At 43.9% G+C, this 17,298-nt stretch overlaps 1 protein-coding gene and 1 pseudogene across 1 annotated transcript in view; one reads left to right on the top strand and one right to left on the bottom strand.

Moving 5' to 3' along the window:
* LOC135210175 (zinc phosphodiesterase ELAC protein 1-like) overlaps positions 1–9,435 on the bottom strand; it is a 46,619-nt gene extending 37,184 nt beyond the window's left edge. Inside the window, exons 1-2 of the mRNA XM_064243005.1 lie at positions 9,291–9,435; positions 8,682–8,779 (exon numbers count right to left, since the gene is read on the bottom strand). Of these exons, the coding sequence (XP_064099075.1) occupies positions 8,682–8,763 (82 nt within the window). The 5' untranslated portion in view covers positions 8,764–8,779; positions 9,291–9,435. The remainder of the gene's footprint in view (positions 1–8,681; positions 8,780–9,290) is intronic.
* Positions 9,436–16,693: 7,258 nt separating this feature from the next.
* The window catches only part of LOC135209980 (G2/mitotic-specific cyclin-B-like), a 46,427-nt pseudogene continuing 45,822 nt past the window's right edge, over positions 16,694–17,298 (top strand).

The following is a 17,298-nucleotide window of genomic DNA, read 5'->3' as shown; positions in this document are numbered from 1 at the left end:
TTCTCATAGAAAAATACCATGAATATGGGAATTTTCCGCGAATAATGTGGGGAAATGTCCCAGAGAGAAGTCCGCAAATCGGGAGAACGCGAATACGGGGCTCCACTTTATTGTGTTTGATGTTAATAACTGAATTAACATTAATATTCAAACCCAATTTTTGTGATAGCTTTGCAAGCCGCCTTTCTACTTTACAGGCTAAGAGTCAGTGGCAAGGGTGTGCCTACACCCTCATTAAATATTTTCGCCCTTTAGCGTCAGGGCGAGACAGTGTATTCATTTGGAATTTATGCTTACGTTTTTGGAAATGACTGAGGGGAACTTTGGAGGTTTGTCCTTTTTTATTTCCTGTATTTCCTCTTCTCTTTTCTTTTTTCAATAGCTTATTGGATGAAGAGAGGGGCGTGTGGTGTTGGTGTTTGAGGGGATCTCCTCTCATTTTGGAGAGGCCGTGCCCTTGGATGCGAGAGGAGTATCCTTATTTTTTTTAAATCATATTTTCTTTCTTTTACAGGCTAACAGTGGTGATAGTTGATTACAGCAGTAGATGGTTGGAAATCTTTTTGTGTTGGCTATCCTAACCTCGGAATTGTACCTGTAACTCGTAGCATGGTATGATATTGGTTCTTGAGTGTGTGTACTTTTCCCCTGCTGAAAATTAATATTAACTGCCACAGTTATCCTGGAGTTTTGTCACTGGACAAAGCCTTCACCGCTGCACTGTGATTAACGCTATTCCTCCTCGTAAATGTACCTCATCCTGTAGAAGAAGTCTTGCAGAATTTGGAGAAGAGGTCGAGGAGGAAGAGCTCATCAGTGTTGTCATCTTCCACTTTGTAATCATCATATATTTCTTCAATCTCCTCCCTTAGACTTCTAAGGCTCCCTGCCAAACAAGGAGTAGGTAGCCCGGCCCCCCCTCCCAGCAAAAGAAGTCTCATCACAGGACTTCCTATGGGTCTGCCTGGTCGAACTGAGGAGGTAGTTGGGACTTCTGTTGGCTCGCCTGTTCCTTCAGGAACAGGAACCGTCACATTGTTCCCAGGATCTGGCATGTTGGAACCTAAAGAAGCACAAACTTCGGTTTGCACTTCTGCTGCTAGTCCTAGAGGTTCTGCCCGTAAGACTAGTTCCGTGTTGGGCGCTCGTTCGCAAGATTCCCCGAGTGCACGTAAATCTACGGATTTGCATACATCTAGAGTCGATGACGCTGAGTCTGCTTACCATCACGACTCAGGCATGGAGTGGAAGAAAGAAGTGAGTCGCTCAGGTTACTCACACCTTGCTGATGATCGCTCGGTACCCAGGGTTGACATGACGGTCCCACAGGACCGTGTACATGGTGAGACCAGTAGGGGGTCTCCCATTCAGTCCTCGAGGGTTTTGGCCTGGCCATGTTCGTGTGACCGACCGGTCTTGGTGGTGGCGAACGTTTTTCTTGCTGTGCAAGTTTCACAATCATCCTCAGGAGCGTTTCTCCAGGACAAGAACACTCTCCTAGACTCACGTCTTGGCCATCACCGCAGGTTGATGGCTGCCCACAACTTGCTTCTCCTGCTAGTTCTGCTAGCAAGTCAAGCAAGAGCGTCCAATCTTCCTCACCTACTCGCTTTACTTCCTTTAGTTACACCAGGAGGGGTGAGGTGAATAGGAGGGATCCTGCAGAGTGCTCTCCTCATGATTCAACTTTAGGGACTACGTTCCTGGAAGGCTCTCAGTGTCCCACCGGATGTACATCCACATTATTGAGGAAGGATCTTCTGTGAATGACGGAGAGACCTCTCACTGTCTCAACATCTGGTGTTTAGATTCTTAGGATTTGAACACCTGGAGACTACATTCTCCCTGGCTCTTTCTGTCCTTTGGACAGATTTCTATTCACAATCCCCTAACGGTTCTTGTTGCATACTCTGTTGAATTGTACTCGCATCCCAGTCTTAAATGATTGCATATATGACTGGTTTTTATGCTTGTTCCTCCTCAATTTCTACAGGAGTCGAGGAGGGGCCCCTCCCCAATGATCGTTTGATGAAATTTGGGGGTCTTGCCGAGCGCTTAAATTCTTTGGAATTACTAGCATCATGTTGCCGAGAACCAAGGCGAGACAAGGCTCACCCAATCATTGTCTTGCAAGAGACGGGTTTTCTCATCAAGCAGGGGAATTCTTACGAAATCTAGTGCTTGCTGAGCGCTCACTATCACAAGTGCTTGGATAGCAAGACTAGCCTTTACCAGTATGTATACAGATGAGTTTGCTCTTCAGTCTGGTTTGGAGTTATGCAGAGCTTGGTACTGCATGCAACATGTTCTAGGTGAATGGTCAAGTACCGTCATCATGTCTTGGACATTACGGTTGGAGTAGGTCACCAGGCACAGAATTCCTCTTTATTCTTCTTCTTGGAGCTTCAGCCTCGAAGGAGAACAGTTAATTGGGAAGAAGCGATAGTTCTTTGCCAACAATTACCACTCATAATTATGTAGTGGTGATCTGCTCAGCTCACTCGACTCTGCTTGGCCAGCCAGCTCTGCCAAAACGAGTGCTCCACTCTATTGAACAAACTCTCTGCTCTTGATCAGTGCGGTCCCTTGCCAAGACATAGCACCCTCCACTCCAGTGTTGCAGCAAGTTTTCACAGGGGTCATCGTCTTCGTCTTCATCATCTGACGCCTCCTCACACCGCTCTTCAAAGGCTTCCACGGCTGGTCAGGCGTTTGATGCGATAAGCTTAGACATCAAGATTCCTATTTTTTTTATCAGAATCATAGAAGCAATCCCACTCCCTCCTCTCGCAGGAGGAGGTAGGAGACTGGCAATAATGCAAATCCTTCCCAGAACTTTGCATTAATGCCTCTGACTCTAAATATTCTTCCCAGCCCTTTTTTGGATGAGTTACAATTCCTTATTCATTTTGAAAAGGCCCAGAAGTACAACTCTTGATCATGCAGCTTCTATACTCCGATTAAGTTGTCAGAGGCAGGGCACTCCTCCTTGCTCTTATGACCAGGAGGAATAGGCCAGGTGTGCTGAACACCAGTCAGCTCTGGGGGCTCACTTACATTCCTCCCACCAATCAGTGAGTTTTCCTAATGTAAAGGACCGAGGGTTTGTATATCATGTAGGAACAAATCACAATTTTTAAAAGTAAATTGTATTTTTCCTAACTATACAAACCTGAGGTCCTTGACATTAATGCCCACCTTATGCCACCCCTCAATCTGGAACCTGGGACCAAAGGCAAAGTGGAGTGTTTACATCCAGGTAGGTAGGCCTACCTGCCTACCAGATGGTAGCTACTGCCTAACTACCTTATTCAAGAATTTAACAGATGTATTCCAGCCTACGCTGAAATTAATTCCTTATGTAAAGGACCTCAGGTTTATATAGTTAGGAAAAATACAATTTACTTAAAAAAATTGATAGTTCCCTGTCCAATATTTGTCAGAGAGAGCATTCCAACTTGTACCCCACCTTTCTTAGTCTGATGATGTCTAACAATGCAACCATTGATACAGCTTTGCTTGCCACAATAGGAACTGAAATGTTTACAGGATGCACAGACGAAACAAAGGCCCAGAGTTCTAAGCTTTTATATCTTTTCTTCTCTGGTTACATGAGTCTTACAATATGTCCATAAATGGTTGACTCCACAAAGTGCACATCCCTTAACCTGGTTTAGCTTGGCATTGGTTGTATTTTTTGGCCCCACTGATGGTTTTTATGGTTTCACAGACTGTCCTTGTTCTACTGCGAAAGTAGATACTGTAGTTAAGGGTTTAGCTTTTACTGTTTCAGTCTGTGGAAAAGCCCTCAAATTGTGTACTATTTCCTCTTCATGATACATTTTGAAGATGTCAAATTTTAACCAATCTTCCCCACACCTACATTTTATTATTTCACTAACACTACTGGGTAAATCTGGTATAGAACAAGATGGTATACAACTCATTTAATTCCAGCTGCTCACTCTCCAATGATCTTATGCAGCATTCAAATTGTGCGCTGAATCTTTGTAGCAACTCTGCATCTGTGTTAGGAGTCTCAGTATGGGAGAGTTTTTTTGACTAAACACACTTGATTTCATCTTTCCTGCCGTAGGTCTCTTAACAAGTTCACTGCTTGTAAATATTTATCTCCTAATTTAAAACCAGATATCAGTTCCAAAGCCTCACCTTCCAATAGGCCCTTCAAATAAGAAAACTTTTGTATACTTGCAAAGTCAGTACATTGATGCATTGATACTTCAAATAGTTCCCAAAATAAATTCCATTCTGAAACATCACCATTGAAATGTTTGGGGTCTAATTTAGGCAGCTTTACACTAGCTTTGACAGGTAATATCGGTGCACTAGGTTCATTTCTTACAGCTAGAAGATCCATAATGGAGGAATTTAGTCTATGAATTTCAGTGCCTACATTTAGGATATACTACTTTGATTGAATCATAATCTGGTTAGGCTGTTCTGCAGGATCCGTTAAATCCAATATTTCACTATCCAATTGCTGGACCTTCCGCAAATGCTCCTTCAAGGAGTATCTCACATACACAAACTACAAAAATCACTGATATAATAATCAACCATAGTAATCCTGGTCATGGCACCTGGCACCATTTTATTACTACTAGCTTAGTAATAAATAGTGCATTCCAAATCACAAGGGATCGTATGGCCTAAGGTGACTTGGAACATGAAAACCAAATTGTGGCCTAAGACCTATACTACAACACCCAGATTACTATATGTACTCATTTTAAATGACATTAAATTGAACATAGAATTTAGCCCAAAGGCCATTCAGCGCTGAAATGGAAATCAATAGTAAGAAGTTTGGAAGGTGTAACAGGAAGAAAACCATGCAGTTGCACTATGATTTAAGTGTTAGGAGAGGGTGGAAAGTAAGATGAAGAAAGAGAATATGAAAGGAGGTACAGTAAAGATTGTGATTGATAGATTCCTTATTGTGAATGACAAGATCTCTATCCTAGCCTGAATTATATGAGACTGGCTTCCAGCACAGTCTATACTTCGTAATTCTCATTCAACACACATCACAAGAAAACTACCCTCCTAGATATGCATATCCCCTGAAGGCACTTTCCCCACATGAACTTTGAACAGAGAATACTTAAGTGATTATGATAGAGATCTTGATGACTTCTCATTGTCTTAATTATGGTACAGTCCATGAGACAATTTTGCACAACCTAACACTCTGGCTGATGTAGCGAGACTGCCCACGACTGTGGTTGACCGAACCACCCAACGTATTCAGCTAACTACTGGACCAACAAAAAACAACAGACGGTCGGCAGTTAAAGCTATTACAGTGGACCCCCATATTCGCATTCTCCGGATTCGCGGACTCACACATTCGCGGATTTCTCTCACGAACATTTCCCAACATTATTCGTGGAAAATTTGCCTATTCATGCTATTTTTCTAAGAGAAATATCAACAAATTTCTGGTTCTTTTTATCAATTTCATCATAAAATGCACTTTTTGTGATAAAACTATTAAAAAAAACCATATATAAACATTTTTACTGGGTTTTTCTTGAGTTTTAACTAACAAAATAGGAGGTTTTTAAGCATTCTTATAGGGGTTCCAACTATTCGCGGGTTCTAACTATTCACGTAGAGGGGGGGGGGGCCCTAGTACGCATCTCCCACAAATACGGGGGGACCACTATACATGCATACTTACAAACTAATACATGAAATAACTAAACACAACGCTTTTCCTGACTAAATACAAATACAACAAAACATAATACCTTCCTTTCATACAATACGCATTTCCACTTGTGTAAATGAGGAATATATATGCAAAAATACATCGCAACCTCTCTTGTCAAAGTTTTGAAAATCTCTTAGCTGTCAGTCTTTCTGGAGGAAAGGCAAAAGTAGCCTTCCCCTGTTCCCTCTTCACAGACAACCAATCCTCTACATCTCTCAATGCTATCTTTGCAGAGGAAGGGAGTACCATCTGAGGCAGCAGTCTAGCATCTGACTGGTTCCTAAGAAATGTCAAAGGTGGAGAAGCTAGGGTTGCTGGTTGAATATGTGAAGGAAAAGTGGCCAGAAAATACTTCAACAGGGAAGCATATACTGTAGGAGGGGGCTCCTGAACGACTTCTTTCTCTTCAGAAGACACCGGAGACAAGGGAAACTTTTCAAAAGGCTTAGATCCAGAGGGAGTCCTATGCAGCAGTCCCAGCACATCACCTAATCCCTTCTTAATATGAACAAAGGAGGGATCTTCAAGAGCAGGCAAAGAAGCATTGGGAGCTGGGCACTCAGTTGAACTTTGGCGCCTAATAGGTTCTAGGCACTAACCGGGGTGTTGGCGCCAGACGCTTGGATGGTGTTGAGCGCTTAGAAGATGGCTCCATCCAGAATGAGGTGGGTGCTCGGAATGAGACGGGCACTCTGGAATCCTAGATTGGTGCTCAGGAAAATGAGACGGGCACACTGAGACAGAATGGTACCCTGAACTCTAGCATTTCCTAGATGAACATTGTGGCACCAAAACCTGGCTCTCTCGTTTGGGAGAATGACGAACTGTGCCTTTGAAAGTGCTGGAAACCTACAGCTCCCTCTCCTATGAATCCCTTCATCATTTCCTGCATCATCTCTTGCACTGCATTCATCTTTACTCCAAATTTTTTGTCCATTTTCTCAACCATTTTCTCTTCCGCTCCTTTCACCTCTTCTTTCATTTCCACTTTCGGACTCCTTAGCATTCCTCTCATTTCCTCTAACTCAATCTTCAACTCCTCACACTCTACCCTTAACCTCTCATTCTCCACTTCCAACCTTTCCTTAGCTTCCCTCGCCAACCTCAACTCCTCCTTCAGCCTCTCCATCTCCTTCAACCCTTCCATCCTCACTTTCTCCACCAATCACACAACTCACTACCCCAATCATCCTGCAGCTGCCGCACCAACAGTCCCTGTTCGGGCCCCAAAAAATAATGTCGCAGGATCACAAGCTTAAAAAACAAGCGGGTAAATCCGCCCCCACACATAATCTTAATCAATCCGGCTACCAAACCAACCCTCAGTCACAGTTTCCTCTTTACACTACAGAATATACACAGGACTATTGACCTACACCTACACACAGAACAAAAAAACACAAACACATGTACTCACCCAACTCCAGATACTCCGGGCTATGCTGTGCTGTCTGCCGGTCGAGGTCGAAGAAACACCAACAAAACAACAATAACCCAACACCCAAGGACCACAACTCAACAACACAGCAAACCAACAAGGAACACAACCACAACTCAACAATACAACAACAAGGAATACAACCACAAAAAAACCACTGCACAAACAACCACCAACACAAAAACAACAACACAAAAAGGCAACACACACACACCCCCCAACAACACCAAGAAATCACAACAGCTCACCAACAACAACCCTCAACAACTCACAACCACAACAACTCGAATATAACTCAACAAAAACTCACAAGCACAACAAATCCAACAGCACAAGCACAACAACTCTAAAGCAACAATATCAACCTAAGAACAACTAAACAACAAAACAAAAAACTCAACTGACTTTCAATGCCTTCAACAGACTGCTGCCTACACTACTGACTATCACAGGCTATCACCCAAGACTGACTCAAGACTGCCTCCAAAACACAGAACTCTAACAGCCAACTCCAGCTGCCACAGTAGACAACCCAGAACTCAGCAACAGCCAATTCAATCGCTAACCATCCCTCTCTCTCTCTCACACACAGACGTTGTCAAATGGAACTCCATAACTCCTACATACCACACACATGTTATGCGACAACAGAGTGGCAATTTCACGCACACGCAAGATGTGAACGACCGTATAAGATGTAAAAGTCAATTGCTGTCTGCATCACCACAACGCAGCAAACTGTGTTGGCAAAACGCATTGTGTGAAAGGGCCCTTATAGTGGCCCAAGTGTAAGCTAAACCTGCTTGGTAGGACTGAGAGTATTACAAGAATACAATCATCCCCACCCTAATCATGTTATGGGCAAACCAGATAGAATGCCAAGAGTCCTATCCCCAAAACTAGACCCCCCTGGAATCCGTGGTCCAGCCCTGAAGAATAGTTCTGCCCTTGAGATATCGAATTGATATCCTAGGTACAAACATTATCAGGTAGTTGATGGTCCTACCATAGTTTCCACTATATTTAGCTTTGGATATAAACCCAGTCCCAGCTATGATATCTTTCCTTATTTATCAGGTCCAATAAATGTTTTGCAAAAGTGGAAAATTCCACAAACATTAATCTAAAGAAATATGATACATGGGACTCTTGGACTTGAACCAAGGAACAAATTCCTGGGATTCAAGAGCCCCCTCACCACGTCAAGATGGTCCCAGGTTGAGGGGGAATGAGAGCAGAGAAGTGATTTTCTCTGTGTTGTTGTACCAATGGTCCTCTGGTAGAGGGAGGGGTGGTTACCTACACTAAAAACATATGAATCGCTACCACGAATTTCAAATTTTAGCTGTCATGCGAGTACAAAAGTATAGCTGTACAATTACTTGGTAAGTTACTTAGGTGAAATTTAATACTTCAAATGAAACAATCTAAAAAATATAAAACAAAATTTATACAGTACCACATAATTATTGACACAAAACATGAACAATCCATTTCCTACAATACCGTCAAGCTGGAGTGCTGCAGATGAAACTCCTCGTTTTCTGGTAGGATAGCTGGATCCCGTACCAAGGAAATAAAGCTTCATACTGGATGATCTGAAACTAGTTTGAACAACCCATTAGTATTGCAATTTTTCTAAGTATACATAATTTGCATTTTCATACACACACAAATTTTAAGTATTTCATATGGATATAGCATGAAGCAAGCTAGCTTAGTCAATGAAGTTTGCTTAAAAGGTAGTTAGGTAATGGCAGGTAAGTGAGAGGTGATGGGTACCACCCATTCTTCTGATTGTACCCTCTCACTATTCCATCAGCAAAAAAGGGGCAAACGTTAGGATGGTTAGAAGTGGAATCATGCATAAAATATGGATACTATGTACATCTAGAAAAGATTGAGATTCTTGCCAACAAGAATACAAATTATCATCTGTTATGAAGATTTGTTCCTTAGGGTAAAAGGATTATAACTTGTAGTTTCCCTTTTCCCTAGAGAACTGCCAACTATAACAGCAACTCTGAGGAAGACAGGATCAACCAATTGCCTACAAAATACAAAATATATGTGCCATTCAAACAGGCCTAAGCAGACATGGAAGAGAACACTTGCATAAACACTGTGGGGTAGTTGACACTGAACAGGTAGACTGTTCCACCACAAAGTGGATGTACTTCATGTAGTCATCATGGCTGGTATCTGGAAATATAAATTTTTTAGGTATTTAGGTACACAGAGAGCACAGAGTCTGACGGAATGTTGGGATTCCATCCTGAAATGACAATTTGTCGAAAATTGCATTTTTCCTAACTATACAAACCTGAGGTCCTTTAACAATAGGAAGTAGCTAGCGGCAGCTGGAACGGTCGTAAGCTTCGAACAAGGGGAGAACGGTAGTTAACTGTTTGTCCGACAGTCGCACGCCGCGCGACTGGGAGGTAAACAAATCACTTTTGCTTTTGGCCCATGCAAAATACGCAGAGTGAGGGGTGGCATGAGGAGGGACTATATGTAAAGGACCTCAGGTTTGTATAGTTAGGAAAAATGCAATTTTCGACAAATTGTCATTTGTTCCGATATGTAATACAAACCATCGGTCCTTTAACAATAGGAAGACTCACTTCTTGGTGGGAGGAATCTGAGTCTTTTGATGAACAGACTGGTGTTCGTCCATCCCTGGAATGCCTCCCTGGTCGTAAGAGCGAGGGAGGGATCCAAGCCTCTGTCCGATTGATCGGGGTGTGCACCGCAGGATCAATGGTCAGACCTCTGGGCCGAGTACTAAGAGAGAGGCAAGCGTATCTCTTCGAACCAGCAAGCAAGAACTTGTTCCTGTTTGCAAGAGGCAACATAAAGTATGGGTTGTCTCAAGCCGGCATCCACTTCCTCCCCCTTGTTGGAGGAAGTGGTGGATATTACGCTCCTATCCCTAGTGAAAGGGATAGGATGGGGCTCTGTTGAGTAGCTCACCTGCATCTTGTCCTTATCCAGCAGGGTGACGACCGTGTCCCTCTTAACCACAGGTAGAGGGGGAAAAAGAAAAAGATGGAAGAGGAGCCAGTCACACTCTCATTCACTCATCCATTCTTACGGTCACACCAGGACTCGATGCTGTTCAGCCTGCGAGGGTCTGGGTTCGCTACACAACGTGTTGAGAGCCACCACGGGTCCCAAGGAAAAAGATCCAAGGACCTGTGGGCAATATCCCGAAGGTAGAAGGAAGGGCATGTGGTCTGGTTGGACCAGACCCCTGCCTTCAGTACCTGCGCCACGGAGAAGTTCTTGCGGACAAGGCAGCACTTCCTTCGCATCGAAGGCGGTGAAGTCCATTAGGGAGGGGATTGTGAACGACTCGAACCAATCGTCAGGGACCGAAGGGTTCTGAGTTTTCGCTACGAAGTTCGGTACGAAATCGAGCGTCACGGATCCCCATCCCCTGGATGCTTGACTTCGCAGGAGAAGTCATGCAGTTCCTCAGAGGAAAAGAAGGAAATAGTCGCATGACCTATCCCTCTTCTCTACTTCGGTGATGTCCAGTACCATACTGGTCTGTCCCGTTTGCCACGAAGTCTCTCGCATCCTCCTATCCCCATGCAGCGAAGTTCTCGGTAGTGGGATAGGACACCGACACTCCATGGTGGGTGTCGATGGTATGGGTTACTGTGACAAGCTATTAAAACGAAAGTAATGATTGCTCTGTAACAACCGAACTAAGTCAACAGCGTAGTTTCGTAACTGACTCGGGCGCTCTGACAGCTGCCGACTGACTGCGTTCGTAGGTAGGCAAGTTTGTCCAAGCATCCGAGTAAGTCACGTGACCTTCGCCTTTAAAGGGTTTATGCCGAGAGACAAACATAAATAATGTATTTGTTTGTCACCAATGCCGGACAGCCGAGGTGATGATTCTCTTAAGGCATGTGCCCAACAGGCGAAAGTCAATTGCCTTCTAGAGACCGAGGTCCCTGAAGGCAAAACATCTCATGGTTGTTGAATCTCAGCTAAGGAGAAACAACACTATGTACCGTTGAAGACAAAGAAGGTAGATATTGAATGCAACCTACGTCTTCACAGACGAATCGAGAGAAGGATTCTCAAGATTCATAACCTGTGTTTACAATGACTGAAAACGCTAACCGCTATTTCATTGCTGTCCGGTGAGAAGTCGTAGTTGCAATGAAAGCGGGGCGTTCTTCAGTAATGAAAACACAGGGGAAAGCCGCCTGAAGAACTGCTTCTCATGGGCTGAACATTTGGAAGTAGAGCTGTCAGGTCGGAGAGTAGGCGATGTCTTCTGACACATCTTGTAATTCGGGTTGAACAATGAACAATTGTACACCTACGAATACGAGATATTTTGAAGACAAACTCAGATGTCTGCAAAATCATTCGCATTATCGCAGTGCGATGCAGCGGGAGACTTGTACAGACTTCTGTTACCGTGTCGGTAAACAGAAAGATGAAAGAGTCCAAGAGATATCTCTGTTGAAAATTCTCGCAATGTCGAAGGCGATGGAATCTAGCGTCACAGCAGTAGATGGTGGCCTTATTCCTTTATTATTGCGAGAATCCCCGTTAATCAGAGACCTAAGTCCATGATTGTTGGGCAGAGATACGGTTTGGTAGTCCAATCAAAAGCAGGGGAGAGAGAGACATAACTGACCGTCGCATCTCGGAGGCCCAGCTGATACTGAGCTGCTGTCAGGCAGTTCAATACGCAGTAGTTGAGCCTGAGCTCTCACTGACTCGTCATCCTGAGTTGCCAGGTAATCCATTATTCCACGCCGAAGGAATGCGTTCGGCTAGAACTACCGAGCATAAAAGATATGCTCGAGCAATTATATTTAGGCGAAACGAATTTCGGGTAAAATATAAAAGTTGAATGGTGTCGTCGTGACAAAATGACAATTTGTCGAAAATTGCATTTTTCCTAACTATACAAACCTGAGGTCCTTTAACAATAGGAAGGTAACTAGCGGCAGCTGGGACGGTCGTAAGCTTCGAACAAGGGGAGAACGGTAGTTAACTGCTTGTCCGATCGTGCGCGCGAGGTGAAGAATCACTTTTGCTTTAGGCCCATGCAAAAAGTTGCAGAGGTGAGGGGGGTGGTGGCATGAGGTGGGACTATATGTAAAGGACCTCAGGTTTGTATAGTTAGGAAAATGAAATTTTCATTATTAAAATGAAGTTTTATTGTATACTTACCGAACAATTATAGAGCCGTGATTTCCACGAGCGGCAGGATACTAAATTCAAATTTAGCGCGTCGGCGTCGCCAACACTGGTGGTGATGACGTCATCTCCCTCCACTCGCGGGAGAACCAGGTACAACTGCCCAGGTGAATCCAATTCTTTCTGCCCGTCCGTCCACCTAAGGGGAGGAGGGTGGGTATAATCATAATTGTTCGGTAAGTATACAATAAAACTTCATTTTAATAATGAAAATGTTATTGTTATGATACAATAAAGTTTGTTCATACTTACCTGGCAGATATTATATAGCTGTATTCTCCGAAGTCCGACAGAATTTCAAAACTCCCGCACACGCAGTGGGCGGCCAGTGGTTAGTAACCCATTCCCGCCGCTGGGAGGCGGATATCAGGAATCATTCCCATTTTCTATTCGATTTTTTCATACCACTGTCCCCTGAGGGAGGTGGGTGGGCTACTTTATTATATATATCTGCCAGGTAAGGTATGAACAAACTTTATTGTATCATAACAATAACATTTTGTTCATGAAACTTACCTGTCAGATATATATATAGCTGAATCCCACCATTGGAGGTGGGAAGGGACAGAATAGAAGGATTAGGAAACACCTCAAGTGCAGATGATTGACATCTTGATTCCTTACCTGTTAGCATAGCTGACTTCTTGATTACTGTCACCGAAGTCTGCTTTTGCTTTACTAGAGTTGCCAACAAGGTAGTGACCTGTGTAGTTGGTGCGCTCTAGATGATCTGTCAACGGGAGCGTGAACCACAATGTGACTAGACCATATTGACCATACTGTGAGGGCAACGAAGCTAAAACCACCACCTGACCTAACCTATCGAAGTTAGTCCCATAACTTCTAGGCTAACGAAAGGGAAAGCGCCTCAAGCGACCAACCCTTCAAAGTTAAAAGACAACCTATCCCTTTTCTATATGATAGGATTCGTGCTGCTTCCTGCCTCCAATAATATTTCTACGGATATGTATGGTCCTAGCGACTCGCAGATCTCATATGTCGTCTTCACATCCCGTCGGGAGTGTGAAGCGAACACAGAGTTGCCTCGCTCAAACGTGGCACTCAGGATATTACTGAGTGTCATGCTCTGTTGAAATGCTTCCGAGGCCGCGCCCTCACCTTCGTGAGCATTTACTTTAAAAGGTTTTCAAATCTTTGTTCAAACATGACGAATGAGCCTCTTAGAAAGACTCCTTAAAAATAACGCCAGGGCGTTCTTCGACATGGGCAAGTCTGGTCTTTTTACGGAACACCGCCAGATTGTCCGAATGACCTTGACTTTCTTTAGTTTTATCAAGATAAAACTTGAGAGCCCCGACAGGGCACAGGACTCTCTGTGGCTCTTGCCCAATAATTTGTGCCATCCCCTTGATCTCCAGGCCTCTGGGCCAAGGGTTAGACGGGTTTTCGTTCTTAGCAAGAACGGAAGGCTTAGAGGACACCGAATTATGTCCTCTAAAGCCAAAACCTCTGATGATGGCTAAAACCTCACTAACCCTCATTGCCGTAGCTAGAGTGGTTAGAAAATTAGCCTTTCTCTGGTCATGTGTATTAAGTTTACAGAAAGGAGAGGTTCGAAATGCTTTGACATCAAGAACTTCAGACTACGTCTAAGTTCCATCAAGATTTCCGCAGACCTAAAGATCGTGAAGGGCTTTGTTGTTTGACAGATCCGAATCTCTGAGCCTAGAGGCGGGGGGGGGGGGGGGTAAAAAACATATTTCCGTATTCTACAATCGTTGGGACTGTTAGCTTATCCCATAATTCAGACGGAAAGGGAAGACGGTAAAGTAATTAACAGAGGTGAGGTGTAGGAGCAGTCATTCTTCCTGCACTATCTCCAGAATCGGCCTACTCCGATTGGTACACTGCAAAATATGCAGCACTGCTTTGCTTTGGCAATGAGACTTGTAATTAATCTTGAAAATCCTCTCGCTTCTCGACAGTCTGAACGCATCCAGACTCAGAGCGGAGAGGTTTTTAGGTACCTCTCGAAGTGAGGCTGTTAGAGTAGACCGATTCTCTCGGGAAGGTCCTTGGAAATGCCCTCTGAAGGACGTGACCTCTGTGAATCCAGCCTCTCGAAGGCCACATGGGGCGATCAGCGTCTTTCTCCGCTCCCTCTGACGCCAGCGATTATCTTATCAGATTTCCATAAGCTTTTGAATAGGGGAAAAGAGACTAACCAACTCATCCCCATTCCATACTATATGATTGCGTCTATTGCTACCGCTCTCGGATCGAGAATAAGGGAGCAACGTAGAGGAAGCTTCTTCGTCTTCAATATTGCGAAGAAATCTACGAAAGGACGTCTCCAACGTCTCCACACTCTCGACATACTTCTAAGCGAGGATTACTCAGACGTCAGTAGTTGCTGCCGCCGATCGAGAAGATCCGCACGGTACGTGCAATAGTGTAACGAACCTCTTGAGGATCGTTACGTTTCCGTGCCTATGTCGATAACCATCTCTCTCTTCTTGGGATATGAGAGAGCTGCGAAATTATCTGAGATGATTTGGACCAATCGACCAAAACAAAAAACTCACTCTTCGAGGAACTGGAGAGCCAACCAAATTGCTTCCAATTCTCTTAGATTATGTGCCAGGACCTCTGTACCTCTGTCCGGATGCCTGGCACCCTCTCGGTATCACCTGAGGTGATCGTCAACCCATTGAGAGATGTTTAGAATTATTTCTAGATCTTTGATGTTATTTCAGTCCTCCTGCAGGAAAAACTGTAGAGGTTCTGAATTGCAGTCTATTCAGGGAAACAAGCTTCTCCAGCGAGGAAATGGTCCCCAGCAGACTCATCCATTCCCTCACTAAGCATGCTTGCCTTCCCTAATAAGGCTGCGCTTTGCATAAGCAGGAGAGCATTATTATAGTGCTATGCCGCGGTAAGCTCGTACAGAATTCTGTTACAGTGCGGTAAGCGCGCTGAACAGTCTAAGAGATATCTCTGTTGAAAATTTCTTAGCAATAGGAAGTCGTGTTTATTCATGATTACTAGAAATCCCCTCAACCCGAGGCGAAAGTCATGATTGTAGGGTAGAGATATGGTTCGTCAATCAATCCCGCGGGAGAGAGAGACGTAACCGACTGAGCTTTAACAGCGAGCTACCTGAATACTGAGTTGGTGACACTGTGACAGTCACAGGCAGCAGGGCAGCAGCTTATGTTCACTTCTTCCTCGCAGTCTTATGCCGAGTTGCCAGCTATTCTATTCATCTAAGGAATAGATTTTACATTATTTGAACAGAAACTCTCAAGTTGGCATATTTAAGCGAAACAAAAATTCGCTAAATACAGAAGCTGATTTTGTGTTGTCGTAACATTACGCTTAATTAACCAAATGTTAAATCGGAAACTCTGGAAAGTTGCCTGGAGTACCGATTATATACTGCGTCATCCACAATGACAGCAACCTCTCGTCTCGCACTATTTCTGCCTGAGTTACCAGCTACTCTCTTCTACGAAGGAATAGGTTTGTTACTATTATCGATAAGGAAATTCTCAAGCAGGCATATTTAAGCGAACATAATTCGCTAGATGCCGACGCTGAGTTAGTGTTGTTGGAACAATACCTTTAGCGTTGTCCTTACAGCGGAAACTCTGAAGTTTGCAGGAAGGACCGATTAATACATTTACAATAACCGTCTTTTCGGTTGCCATCTGTAGAGGTAACCATGATATGCGTATAGACTTGAAAACCCTACATTAGTAATATGACGCAAAGATAAAATACGTAAGTATTGTAGTCACTTGAACATAAAATTCTCTACTACATTCTTTCCTCGACGAGGAAGAGAGAGAGAATGGAAATTGACTGTCTTCGTTCTCTTTGCCAAGAGACGAATTAACATTATTCGAATGGAGATCAAGTGAGAACCGAGGATCGAAAAGGACAGTTCAAGCTTCTTATGATATTGGACATAAGACTTCATGGACGTAGTCTACAAGTCTTTTTCCTGGATGAGCCTCCGACTAATGAATGAGAGCTCTCTCGAATTTTGTTAATGAGAGCTTATCCGCTTAAGCGATAAAATGTATGAAGATCTTTGTCAATGAGAACTAACCCATTTACATGACAGAAAGTAATCCAGGAATTCGAGCATATAGTTTTCCCGATTCCCGCAGAAATCGAGGAAGGGGCAAGATTCCTAATCAGAGACTGGGCTTACGACAGGTAGGACCTTAATGTTCCCTTTGGCAGCGCAGTCCCGAAAGTAGACGAGGCGTTTTATGACACGAAATCTGCTTTACAGTTTTTCTGGAATTCATCAAGTCATGGATTCTATTGAACGCTCCCTTCGTAGAAAGCAAAGTAGACATCTGAAGAACGTCCTGGTAAGTGCTCTGCTGAGCGACATGACGTGTAGGATGCCGAACGTCTTCAAAAGCGTCCTCGCTAGCGTCCTGGCGAGCGTCCAGATGTGTAAGACATCGAAACGTCTTCCAAAAAGCTTATCAATGTTTATGACGTCGAGCGTCTTCCAGAGCGTCCTGATGAGCGTTCTCTTCGTGTAGGACGTCGAGCATCGGCAAAAGCTTCCTCACGTCTCAATGCGTAGGACGTTGAGCATCTTCAAGAGACGTCCTCGCGAGAGTCTTACCGAGCGTATTGGTGCCTAGAACACCAAGGGCATCTCAGAGAGGATCTTGTCGAGCGCCCTGATGCATGAAAGGCCATAATAGACTTGACCATACCGTAGACTTAAAAGTGAATTCTCTACTACATTCATCTTCTCACTAAGCATGTACTCTAATAAGCCATGCTTTCGTAAGCATGAGAACATTATATAATATATAGTGTTCTGCTGCGTTAGATTCCTTTAATAATGTTACCTACGGTAATCAGCATTGAAAGGCTGGAATATCTTTCTTATTGAACG

Source organism: Macrobrachium nipponense, chromosome 39, assembly GCF_015104395.2.
Source record: "Macrobrachium nipponense isolate FS-2020 chromosome 39, ASM1510439v2, whole genome shotgun sequence".
Taxonomy (NCBI): domain Eukaryota; kingdom Metazoa; phylum Arthropoda; class Malacostraca; order Decapoda; family Palaemonidae; genus Macrobrachium; species Macrobrachium nipponense.
Note: the sequence above shows the minus strand (reverse complement) of the source record. Positions and strands in the feature narration are given on the sequence as shown.